At 34.7% G+C, this 13,292-nt stretch overlaps 1 protein-coding gene across 2 annotated transcripts in view; it reads left to right on the top strand.

Moving 5' to 3' along the window:
- LOC110995995 overlaps positions 1-10,807 on the top strand; it is a 76,155-nt gene extending 65,348 nt beyond the window's left edge. For both annotated transcript variants that reach the window (XM_022263474.2, XM_045633143.1), the window contains 12 exons: positions 925-1,075; positions 2,124-2,209; positions 2,954-3,112; positions 3,388-3,537; positions 4,316-4,445; positions 4,791-4,899; positions 5,335-5,420; positions 5,815-6,008; positions 7,470-7,591; positions 8,165-8,285; positions 8,846-8,870; positions 9,519-10,807. In XM_022263474.2, the coding sequence (XP_022119166.2) occupies positions 925-1,075; positions 2,124-2,209; positions 2,954-3,112; positions 3,388-3,537; positions 4,316-4,445; positions 4,791-4,899; positions 5,335-5,420; positions 5,815-6,008; positions 7,470-7,591; positions 8,165-8,285; positions 8,846-8,870; positions 9,519-9,553 (1,368 nt within the window). In that variant the 3' untranslated portion in view covers positions 9,554-10,807. The remainder of the gene's footprint in view (positions 1-924; positions 1,076-2,123; positions 2,210-2,953; positions 3,113-3,387; positions 3,538-4,315; positions 4,446-4,790; positions 4,900-5,334; positions 5,421-5,814; positions 6,009-7,469; positions 7,592-8,164; positions 8,286-8,845; positions 8,871-9,518) is intronic.
- Positions 10,808-13,292: the final 2,485 nt, after the last annotated feature.

The following is a 13,292-nucleotide window of genomic DNA, read 5'->3' as shown; positions in this document are numbered from 1 at the left end:
GACTTTCTTTCTATGTGCGCATTTAACATTTGCTCGAACGTTGAAGGAAAACATCGTGAGGAAACCGACATGTCTTAGACCCAAAAAGTCGACATGTGTCAGGCACTGGAGGCTGATCACCTACTTGACTATTAGATTTAAAAATGATCATGAATCAGCTTCAGAAATCTGAGGCCAGGACCTAAAACGTTTCGTAGTCGATGGAAATGATCCTTCATAATTATAACCTTATCCTTTATCCATCTTCCTCCTTATCCTTGCAGCTATTCAACTTTGGCAAAACGGTGTATCGTAACCCACCAAAGATTGGCGTAACTGGTGATCAAACACAAAAAATAGATCACTTAGTGTTCTTAGTACATGGAGCTGGAGAATATAGGCATCAGAAGGAGAGACTTGTTAGTTATCCTTATGACTTTTGGGGGGGGTGAGAAAAACGAAGACGGAAGATTTTCCGTTGGATAGTGATTGGGCATCGTCATCTAAACTCTGATTTTTCATTCTGTATAATTCTGACATAACATAAGTGTTGCTATTAAAAAAATACTCCACCGAAAAATTTGATCCATTTGAGGGCAGTAAAAAAATGCTTCGTATTTTTTTCTAAACGTTTACTAACTCAAGTGACCTAATACAAAAATATTTCAATGTCATGAACAATATATCGAATTAACTTTAATTACGGGGATATATAATAATTGGGATTCTCTTCAAATGTTATACCTATATACAGGGCGTCCCAATGTAATGTATAGGGAAAGTACCTTAAATATCTAAATATTAATTTCCCTTTATTCCTTTCTTTTAAAATACTTAAGAGGTTTTGGACATTCTTTCGATTGACATCATAAAAGTAGGGGTGTTTTTTTACAATGACAGCAATAATATAAAGTTTGTAATAAAATTCCATCGGAAATCTTTCAGCAATCAATGACCCGGCCCCGCGTAGTGAAACGTGGTGCTGTGGAATCGGAGATAGAGGATACGGAACCGTCGAGAATAGATCATCTGCTGCTGTTGTGCCATGGGGTCGGATCAGCTTGTGACATGCGCATGAGACCGGTGGAGGCTGTCGGTAAGAACTTGGAATTCATTGGAACTTTTGGAACCAGACAGGCCTTAACAAATTCCACTTAGTGCCCTTCAAACGAGGCCGGCAACTCACTCGCGAGCCTTCTATGGTATCGCTTATCGTCAGGTAAGCAACCTGCCACTGCCTCGTGTTCTTTCAAAATTCTCCAGTTTGACTCCTTCCATCGTATGGTGTTTATCCTGTGATAGAAAGAGAGAAAAGTAGTTCTTCATTGATCTTTTAAATATATCGAAGCTCTTTCTTTTTCTCTTTTATCTTAATAATCGCTCGAACGGTGAAGGAAAACATCGTGAGGCCCTTGCCGAACCCTTGCAGAACCGGCTTGCCTTACGCCCAGAAAGTAGACGGTGGTCAGGCGTAGGAGGCTGATCACCTACATGCCTATTAGATTGACAAATGATCATGAAACAGATTTAGAAATGAGTCCCAGATCTAAAAATGGTTGTAATGCCACAGATTTTTATTTGTAATGTGGCACCTCATTGAGAGGTCATATTATTTTTATAGATCCTTTGAAAGATATACAAAAATTACTTCCAGTTTGTTTTTTAATGAACCGGGAGGATGCAATTGGGCAGAAGGTGCATCTGATGTTAAGTGATACCTCTGCCCATGGCACTCACATTGCCAGGAGGCTCGCAAATGCTTTGCCGGCTTTTTAAGAAGTAGTACGCTCTTTTCTTGAAAGAAATACTTTAGTGGGCAGCTGGTTCCACAAAGCGGTCCTCAAACTGCCTAAAAATGCTAATTTGTGGAACTGTATTTAAAAAAGTATACGACCTCCGACAGAATCTTCAAATTCTTCCACTGGTCATCTTCGCGACAATTTTTCCCCGATATCACTTTTATTAAATCTTTCCATATTTCTGGTAGGCGACCTCTCTTTTTTCTTCCCACTGATCCATTCCAATTATTCCTTCTTGACGAACTGTCATAACATTCGCCCATTTCTACTCCTTTTTTTTTCAATCAATTAATTGATCCATAGTCTTTGGCGTACACCCAATCTCAATTAGCGTATTTTTTCCAGTCGACGACTTTAGAAAAACAAGTATGCAGTTACTACAATCGCATTACAAGAACTCGTGCGACAGCGGATTGGTTGGACGGATGGAGGTAAGGATTTTAAGGAAGCGATTTAGACAATGCAATATTGTGAAGGAAGGTTGGTAAAAAGTCACACACATGCGTCCTGTGCCTGACACAGCGTGTGTCAGGCACAGGACGCATGCACGTATGCACGCGCATAGAGCGTACCAATTCTTAAAAGGCCAATACAATGTAGTATAATGTTGGCAACACTACTTTTTAAGAAGTTTTTTCTGTGTTGTTTACTGTTTTAAGTTGTTCTTATAAAAATTCCAGAAATATATTACTCTTAATTTATATTACAACAACCCGTTTGTAATTGATAGTCGTTGCAGTGATCTTTAGTTGAGAATAGAGTTCTTTTTGCAGTCCCAAGATATTTGCATCCTCCTCCAACAGCACATTTATTTTTAAGCTATTGCATAGATTTTATCGCAGACATTGAGCGCGGCGACCGAATCAAGAAATTCCGTAACGAAAATAACCTAACACACTATGACGTAATAAAGGTGCGCCCAATATGCATTAGAGCAGGACAGAACGCATACTGCGTGTCACATCTCTCTGACGAGATCGGTAATCGGCCGGTACGCGTTAGACACGAGACAGACTATATAGGCTTGTTAGTCTGAGTCTGGTAGATTTAATTAATGCCAAAGAAAAAAAATACTGCATAAATAAAAACTAAATAAATAATGTATAAGTTGATAAAAAATGCTTTATTGCGGCAGTCCCCGAGTGCCACACGTTTCTTTTATATTTTTTCTGTAGGTACTGCCGATTTCCTGGCACTCGAGCCTACATTCAGGCGAGACGGGCGTAGACAAACGTCTGGCTAACGTCACGTTGGACAGCATTCCTTGGTTGCGGAACTTCACGAACGATACGGTGTTGGATGTCTTGTTCTACACCAGCCCAGTGTTTGGACAGGTGAGTACTGGATAAAAATTTATTGAGACATTGTCAAAGTATTGGATTTTGACATTTCACCTGACAGACGTCCAAATAAATTTAAATAAAAAAAAATTTCATCGAAATCGATTCAGCCGTTTCGACTACTTGAAAGAGGGTGAACCCTTAATTTCTCGATCAACCCCTATTTTTAATAATAGTAGATAGTTATTTATTGGAAGTTTGAACGCACGATCGCAGGCATCATCTTGGCGAACTTTGTTTTAGTAACGCATTTTTGTAATAAATTTCAGACAATCATAGACACGGTCTGCAATGAGCTGAATCGAGTCTATGGTTTGTTCAAGAAACGGAACCCGGATTTCAGAGGAGGTGTCTCTCTGGGAGGTCATTCGTTGGGGAGCGTCATTTTGTACGACTTGTTGGGGCATCAGACACCCGAGGTATATTTATTTATTTTTATTTTTCACATTTAGGTACAAAAACAGAAAACAGATTAATTACATACATAAAATTATTACACACTAAACAACATTTAAAAATCTGACTTCCAGTTATATCTGTACACAGCATTTACACTAAATATCAACTAAACAACATACACATATCAAACCGAATGACAAAAAAATAAAAAATAAGAGAAAAAATATATCTATACATACACACACACACATGTTTATATACATATACGTAATAATCAGTAGAAATTTAAAAACTGTTATTTTTTCAGCTTAAAAACATCAATTTCATTTAAAACATTATAATTTATTAATAAAAACCAGTTTTATTGCATTTCCAAAGCAATGGCTCGTAGCATCCTTCAAAAACTGTCTTCCAGATAAGTTTGCGACAAGTTTTATTTTTAAAGGCCCGCAACGTAATTGCGAGCCTTTCGGAAGTGTCTTATGTGCACCTGTTCTTTGATACACAATTTGATAGGGTATTTTTCAAGGTGCAGATAATACACTTACGGCCAGAAGGAATCCCAGAAGTGCGTTGCAGGCCTTTTAACAATAAAACTTGTTGTAAGCTTATCTGGAAGGTTTTCACGTGCCATCTCTATACATTCGATTAAACGGTGAAGGAAAATATCGTGAAATGTCTGCCATGGCTTGGACCCAGAAAGTTCGGCGTGTGTCAGGCACAGGAGACTGATCCCTGAACCTACCTGGATAAAAACCTGAAACCCAGAACTGAAATGGTTAAGTAAACTTTTTCCAGGCTTTATCCCCAAATGGCTCAACGGAAAAGAAGTACGTCCAAAAGTGTGCCGGCACGGGACAGCCAATGTTCAAATACCCCAAGTTGGAGTTTTGTCCCGAAGCCATGTTCGCACTTGGTAGTCCTATTGGTAAGTAAAATCCCCAAAAAACTTGATTAAATTTAATTATTAAAATTTTTTTTTTCAATAAATTTTTAATTGTTTTTATTATTACTATGTTTGTTACGAAAATTGTAATTACTGTATAATGTGTTTGTTTTAAAAATAATTCGTTTTTTGTTTGATTTAAATGACTAAAATTTTATAACTTCTATACATAATTATATACAGACATACACAAAACGAAGACAATTATGGACATATAATATAAAATATATAAATATTTTTTAATTTAATAATTTACAATATTCTTAGTGACACACATGGAAATTAATTACTTAATTAATTTATAATCGTATTATATTTTTTTCTTAGCTATTTTCGAATGTGTCCGCGGCGTGGAAATGCTCGGAAAAGATTTTTGTCTACCCACATGTGGGAAGTTTTTTAATATCTTCCATCCCTACGACCCCATCGCTTACAGGTACGCTTTTCAACGTAGATATATTTTAAATACTTTCATACTTATATTAAATTAATGTTAAATTTTATGTATATATGATAAAATATGTCAGAGATATAATAAAGAAACACGTCATTGGTTTTAGTAAAATGGCAACACTACCCAATATCATAGACAATTAAATGTTATGATATAAAGTCCATTTCATACTTTTTAGAACTTTATGTAATATTGTAATCTCTATGATTCCGACTGAAGGACTCTGTATCCATGGTTATGAAATAAATTAAGAAAAAAAGAAATATCATAGACAATTTATAGGTTGTATGTGTTTTAGTGACTGATTGAAGGGCTTTAAAAAAAATTATCAAACCAAGTAATGGGATCGTTCGTAGGCGGATTTACTGCAATTTATATTGTATTTTTTTTTTATGTTGCATGCATATTTTTTTATAGAATTGAACCAATGATAAATCCAGAGTTGCGGCAGATAAAACCATACCTGATACCCCACCACAAGGGACGGAAACGGATGCACTTGGGTAAGTTCTCGTTGGGTTTGGGGCATTAATTTTATTTACGTTTTGTGTTAAGTTTTTATTTAAACCTGATATAGTGTAAATTTGAGAACTGTCTCAGTTTCATGATATTAGTTATTTTGGTTAAGGGGGCGTTCAAGTATTACGTCACGCATTTTTTGGAGAATCTTGACCACACACACACACACACACCATGTAACGCGCCGTAAAGTTTTTCTGTACCTCTCTATATCTCTATAGTAAAACTTATTAAACCTAAAAGGTTTAAGGTTATTAATCTGGTGTAAAGTATAGGAAAGTCGTAAATAATGTTAGCAATGACGCATAATTCAGTCCCCGCCCCAGATCGAATTTTTTTACTCCAACTAACTAACTAACTTGTTTTCTTTTCATATAGAACTAAAAGAAACAATGGCTCGTGTCGGAGCTGATATCAAACAGAAATTGGTGGAGTCAATAAAAAGCACTTGGTTTAGTATGTGGAAGACGGCTCCGCCTCCCACCGATCAGCTCGAGAAGGTGGTAGAAGAAGAGATGGAGAAGGAAGAAATGAACGATGAGTGTAAAGAGGACGTCACGCAGGATAAAGAAGTGAGTATTATTTTACTTTAGTTAGAACAGTGTTGACTTCAGCGTGCAACTGTCATTTGGGGTCGTGGGTTCGATCCCAGGCTATGCACTAATGAAAGAAAACATCGTGAGGAAACTGACTGAAAACAAAAAGTTGACGGTGTGTGTCAGGCTCAGGTGGCTGATTACCTATTTGCCTATTAGATGGTCAAGAAACAGATACCGAAATCTGAGGCCCAGACCTAAAAATGTAGAGCCACTGATTTATTTTTTTGCTGAAATATTTTAAATAATATGGAATAAACTATTAAGAAGAATATAAATAAATGGCGAATAATAATAATACTACACGCAGAAGTTAAGTAGGCACCTCGCTGTAATGACGTCATAGTACTAACTGCATAAAAAATTTAAGTCATTTTTAAGAGTATGGAGTTGCAAGGGGTGAGGGGAGTGTCTATTAATTATTTATAATATCAATTCTATTTTTATTTTATTTTAATACAAAAAAAATGTTTATAATATGAACGTTTGTCAATAGGAAGGGGGGGGGGGGGGTAAATGTCGGTATATGTAAGGTGTTAATTGGTTTTATATAAATGTAACGAAGTGTGAAGTAATACTTTCGTGGCATATTTTATATAATAGGAGGGCAAAAAGGGCATTCATCGCAGCCCATAGACACCCATTTTAGTGGGTGCGTTGTCGGCCTTTAAAGGAGGAGTACGTTCGAATTTTGAATTGTTGGAGGTCGTCGTAGTACTCTCAGGGACTACCGGCGGGTAGACACCCGCCGGTAGTCGCTTCCACAGTTCGCTAGTTCGCAAAAGAAAATGCCTTGTGAAACGGACTGTGGAACATTTCCAGCCATCAAGGTGATGTTGGTGAAATTTAGTATTCATACGGCTCCTACGATGCTAAAACGAGGCAGGAGGGAGGGAGGAGGGGCGAACATAATAACAGTCTAAATCAGCATAAAATGTGTTATTGGACATATATATATATATATATATATATATATATATATATATATATATATATATAGTACCTGGATGGCCGAGCTTTGCTCGGTATTTTAATTTGTTTTTGGAAATTATATATAAGTACTAATTACATACTAATAAAATGATGAAATATGAACAATATAGATTATATATGCTGGAATAGCTTTAGTGTTGTTGTGTCGTTAAGCAATTTAAAAAAAATAGTATTATTATTCGCCGATAGATGTCAGGAAGATTCATTTTTCAGTTTAAATTGGGACTACTCAAACACCACCTTTTTGTTATTTTCTCTCATTTATTCCTAGCTAGATCGATTTATCGCCCCCGAAACTCCCCGTATACTAAATTTCATGAAAATCGTTGGAGCCGATCCCAAGATTCCAATATACAAGAATATATATATATATATACAAGAATTGCTCGTTTAAAGATATAAGATATATATATATATATGTATTTATAAAATTATATGTTATAGGCGACACCAGAAATGCTTGGGCGTTTGAACAGCGGACGCCGCATCGACTATGTGCTGCAAGAAGCGCCCTTTGAAATGATTAACGAGTATCTCTTCGCCATGACCAGCCATGTTTGTTATTGGTGAGTGAACACCTGAACACCTCACAGGATACCATGACATTCATTCTAAACAATGGTGAAAACCGCATTAAATTTTGTGTAGTAGTTTTTGAGTAACAGTTATTTTTTTATTATTTAAATATACCTTTAATATATAAAGCAGCGTTAGAAACGTTTTTCTTTATCCTTTTGTTTAGGTAGTCTTCATTTTTATTTAGTCTATGATGCTCAATTTAAACAAGGCTTTTATTGGTAAGAGATTTTAAAATCGGTTTAGTAGATCGACAGATCCATATAACCTAACAAATATAAGCGTATGAAATATGTACTTTGTTTATATGTATATTTTATGTACAGTAAATTACATTCACAAAAGCAACTTGTTGTTAATTCATTTTTTACTGAATTTACAATATTCTTAATCTATATACTAATAATAAAAAAAAATATTCAAATTTACTTTTTTTAATGCATTTCTGTTCGCCTTATTTTTTTATATTAACTATTGTATAAGTTGGGAATGTCACTGGAATTCATGAGATTTTTTTTTCATAAATAATTGTTTATCTTAGTAATGTATGTTTGTCTTTCCAGGGAATCGGCAGATACGATCCTACTGATTCTCCGCGAGGTATACGCTTCTATGCGCGTCCAACCTGACTGTTGTGTGCCGCAAAATAACCTCACAGTGCAGCGTACACGAATCGTTACTACGGTCAGTATTACGCACGTACAAGCACGTACACGCACGTATACGTATTACGTATAACACACAAATAAAACAGTATATATTCTAGTATTGATACGGATTACGTTAAGTTTCTTAGTGTATTTAATAAGTCTTCCACAAAAAAAACTTGGTGATTAAAAAGAGTGGCGGAGAGTTTATTGCAAGTTCTTCTCTTCCGTTGTACGCCATTGATTTGGGAACTGGCAGTAAATGTAAAATTAGAAGTATTCAATGTATTTTTATTTTTTGACATTCGACTTTATCTTCGCGACAATTTTCCAATCTTTTACTCGCTGTCGCTTCTATTATAACTTCTCAAGTATCTTGCAGGCGTTCTCTCTTTCTTCTTTCCACTCATCATCATCCATCCTCCAACTCCATCACAAACGGGCAATTTGACCGACACATTTCTACATTTGGCATTCACATGATAGACACAGACATGATGGTCATTTGACAATTATAAATTACTTTTAATAGATTTAGATAGAGATAGATATAGAAAGACTAGATGTTTTTACGAATATTTTTTTATTTTTTTGCAGGATGGATTGATTGCCTCTTCATCGGGTAAGATTACTTATTTTAAACTTATTAATGATAAATTTATTTGTAACATATTTCAAAGGCGGCTAACACATTGTTAAAACGCCACGCGACGCGTGTTGCGTCGATACAAATTGTACTATTTGCTATGACTAGAATCACATTTTGATCATCCGACCATTCATAGCTCATATGGATTCGCACTCCAGTTAGATCCGATCAGAACATTCCAGATCGATGTGTTGTCGATGGTTTTTCGCATTGTCACATTCACACACATGACATCAGAAGAAAATACAGGAGTAGAAGTAGAAGCTGAACAGTCGCAGAATGAAAACATTCAAAACATTTTATGACAATTTTGATTAGACCAGATGTGTAATTTGCATCATCTTCTGCAAAATCTTCAATCGGGTGTCAAAACGTTGCGTGACGTTTTAATAATATGTTTCCGGCCTATTAGTTATTGTGTGATACCTATATTTTACATTTTTTTTAAATATTTTTTTTTATTAAATATGATTTTTTTGTTAAATAGGATTTTTTATGGGTTTTTTTAGTTATTTTTTTTGTTACATGGGATTTTTTTTTGTTAAATATGATATCTAGAGTAGAGAACAGTTTTTATTGATACTAGAACTCGGTTTAGCAGTTTTTAATTATTTTTTCCAGACTCACCATCGACAAGTAGAGGCAGCCCGTGTTGAAAATGAAGAAAAAAATAGTTAAATTATTGTAAATAAAAAAAATATATTTATTTATAGATATTGGTTTTTAGTTTTAAATTTTATTGCTATTCAGTGGCCTATCAAACGGATATTTGATATTTATTTATGGTCTGTGGTAGTTTTTCTATACGCTCAAAGTGTAAAATTATTCTTTTGTTATTTTTTTTAAAGTAGATAGAAATTGTTGAATTAAAAATGTGACGCGCATAAATATAATTTTTATTGTTTTCCCTTGAACTATTCATAAATTCGGTCAAATTCAGCATTCAAGTATTACTTACCGCAATTTTGTAAATACAGATTACAAGATGTCTTCTGTGCTACTCTATGGCGTAGAATGTTAGAGGACATAAAAACTAGAAGCGTTTGAGATCTGAGTTAGTAAAAGCTCCTTCAAGTACGATATATAAGACGTAGAAGGAAATCAACATCTTGGAAAAAATCTAAGGAAGTGGATTGGCCAAAGCGTCAAGTCATTTAGAAGTGTGCATCCAAAATTGGTAATCGATCGCCAACCTTTGCAAGGTGCTCCGGCGGCGTAAACAATCCCTACACACACACACACACCCCAAGTATTTACCGGACATACGTAAAAGTAACAATTTTATTATTGTTGTTTTAATCGCTTTGATATTATTAAAAACCTTAACGCGTATCTCACCCCCCCTTAACGGTTAGTAATGTTTTACAACAACCCTCTCCCCCTTAACCCCCCTTCTTCTTTTTTTCTTTTCTTCTCTTACCCTAACTGATTAGAATAATACTTGAACGCCGTATCAATATCATGAAAGCATTCGTTCTATTAAATTTTTACTGCGATTGAGATACAAGTTTAATTAACTATATAATTGGACTGGTTTCTTACATATTTATGCATTCCTTTGAAGTAAAAACTCGTTTGTAACCTAAATTATTTGTTAGTAACTTTTGTTGTGAACTATACTGCTTTATTATCTTTTTTTTTTGGTTTGATTTGTATATAGCGATATTTTGAAAGGACTTTAGAAAGAGACAGTGGGGGTCTTATCTCTCTCACACCTACTGTCTTATCTATGGCCAGCTAGGCCAATTAGTGCGACAAAGACAACATTACAACACTATCTCTTTCCAAAGTCCGATGAATATGTCTCTACGAGTTAAAGTTTATTATTTGTCTGTTACAAAAATGTATTAATTATTCTGTTAAACCTAGTTTAATGCAAATTATTGAAAAATAAAATTTATATTTTAATACTCGTTGTTTTATTCCATAATACGTTACAATCGCTTTAATACAAAAAATATTGAATTTGTGAGTAGCTCACTTCATAGCAAAATTTATCATAATCGATTAAGCCGTACGTGAAAGGCATTGGTACGAAAGCTTTTTATCTCAAAGTACTTAATATTTACAACCGCCTTTGCGCCTTTGGCCTATGCGAATCATCCCCGGGATCGTAGGTTTGATCCCTGCCTGTGCACGGACATTCTATGTGCACAATTAACGTCCCCTCGAACAAGGAAAACATCGTGAGGACTGGCTTGCCTTAGGCCCAAAAATTCGACGGCGTGTGTCCAAGAAATGATAACGAAACAGATACAGAAATCTGAGGCTCAGATTAAAAAAGGTTGTAGCGCCACTGTTTGTAAATTTAGTTTACGATCGTCGAGAAATACCAAAAGTTAGACATTTAATAAAAACGTTCCTTTTCCGACCATAATAATTGCCTGCATTAAACAATCGGCTATAATAATTATAGCCAGTTGTGAAGATGCTAACGGTACTACGTAAGTTTTAATTAGTAAAAGAATAGAAGAAAACAGATAATATGTTAAATGCCTAGGATAACTCGATAGCTTTTCTGCAATTCCTGCTGCAAACTGCATTTGTTCTGCAAGCTACACAAGCTTCAATATAAAAAAAAAATTTCGTATTAATTCGTTATAATTAACACAAAGACAATATAAATCACATACCATTTTATTAAAGTAAACGTAGGTTCATCAGGTCCATTCGAAGGAATCATTACTTCCATTAAAAAAGTCGTCTCCGATTGGGAAGTCTCCTGGAATCGCTATTCTTCTTTGTGGAATAAAAAAAGCCAAACTACAGTAGATTAATAGTAACATTGCAAGGATATAGCAGAAATTGGACGATAAATTTGTTATTATTTCGTGAGGATACACTAGTTGTTCAGGTTTTTCGGATATGATCATGGGTTTGTGATACTTCTGTTTCATCCTCATTTTCTTTAGTGGAACAGCTTGATATTTTGTTATAAAGTCACCATCGATGTCTACTTTGTACCAGGAGTGGCATTTTTCAAATTTTGAATTTCTATCCATTTACTACGAATTTATCATTGTTCAATACATGACAATGGCGAAGGAATTTTGACATTAAAGAAGTTTTCATCCGATTGATTTTCTAAAGAGATCTTATGAACGTTAGTAGATGTTGTGAGCTAATTTTGCGTATTTACGTCACATAGAAGAATAAACTTAAAAGTCACTACGACCAGCGTGTGTACAGAGCTGACGTTTCTTTTATAAAACAATTAAATACCAGATGGACGCTTTTATAATGTTTAAAGAATTTTATTTCTCATTACTAAAAAAACTTTCGATGAGAAACTTAATATGTATTATACGAACGAGATATACGACGCCATCAGCCGTCCCAATTTTTATCTATTTAACTAGCGACCCGCCCCGGCTTCGCACGGGTGCAATGCTGATACTAAATACACTACAGAAAATCTGTAAACGTTGTATATAAAAATGTGGGTTATCCATAACAGATGGACATATACCATCACGGACTTTTCTGTAGACCTTTTCAATGTGTACAATACTTAGTGCATTATTTTGATAAAACTCGTAGGGTTCAGCCTGCGTTTGCAATGTAAGCGGAAAAAATGTAATTATTTACGACATCACATTAGAAACCTCAAAAATAACAGTACTTCTCCACTATTAATTGGATTTTATTATACATATAAACCTTCCCCTTGAATCACTCTATCTATTAAAAAATCATCACCGCATCAAAATCCGTTGCGTAGTTTCAAAGATTTTAGCATACAAAGGGACATAGGGACAGAGAAAGCGACTTTGTTTTATAATATGTAGTGATGCCCTATTGCATTAGTTAAACGCGCTCATATTACGAATTTTAGACAGGAATTAATTAAATAATTGCAACACTCTCATACTTAATGGACTTTTTCCAAATAATTTGTACGCGGCTTCGGCAAGATAAGCAACTAGTTCGACAAGTATTGCGATTAGTTGTGTATTTGATTTTTTTAAATGATAAGCTACTATGGAGAGTTATTTATTATTTATTAAATTAAGAGACAGGTGCTATAAACATATAGTCTTTAAATCGTCATAAATTTGGTTTTTAATGTAGATAGTGTTTGTAAGTTAGAAATTAGGTTTTGCATGCTGCCCCGTATTTTAATAATTATTATAACAGTTAAACGGGTAATGGATGAAATCAGATACTATGGTGTGATTCTAGACAGCTGCTTTGGAACAAACACCTCATATACAAACTAAAAAATGCAGATGGTATATCGCCTACCTAACAAAAAACATTATGGCTATGTTAATTATAATACTTGTTAGCCGAAATCGGAATACCGAACGGCAATTTCTCAGTATGGAAACAGTTCAGACAACACTAAATTAACAATACATCTATCTTATTGAAGTCGAGAAAAAATTTAACATG

The sequence above is a fragment of the Pieris rapae genome, chromosome 22, assembly GCF_905147795.1.
Source record: "Pieris rapae chromosome 22, ilPieRapa1.1, whole genome shotgun sequence".
In the NCBI taxonomy this organism is placed as follows: domain Eukaryota; kingdom Metazoa; phylum Arthropoda; class Insecta; order Lepidoptera; family Pieridae; genus Pieris; species Pieris rapae.
This window is presented reverse-complemented; position numbering and strand designations above follow the sequence as displayed.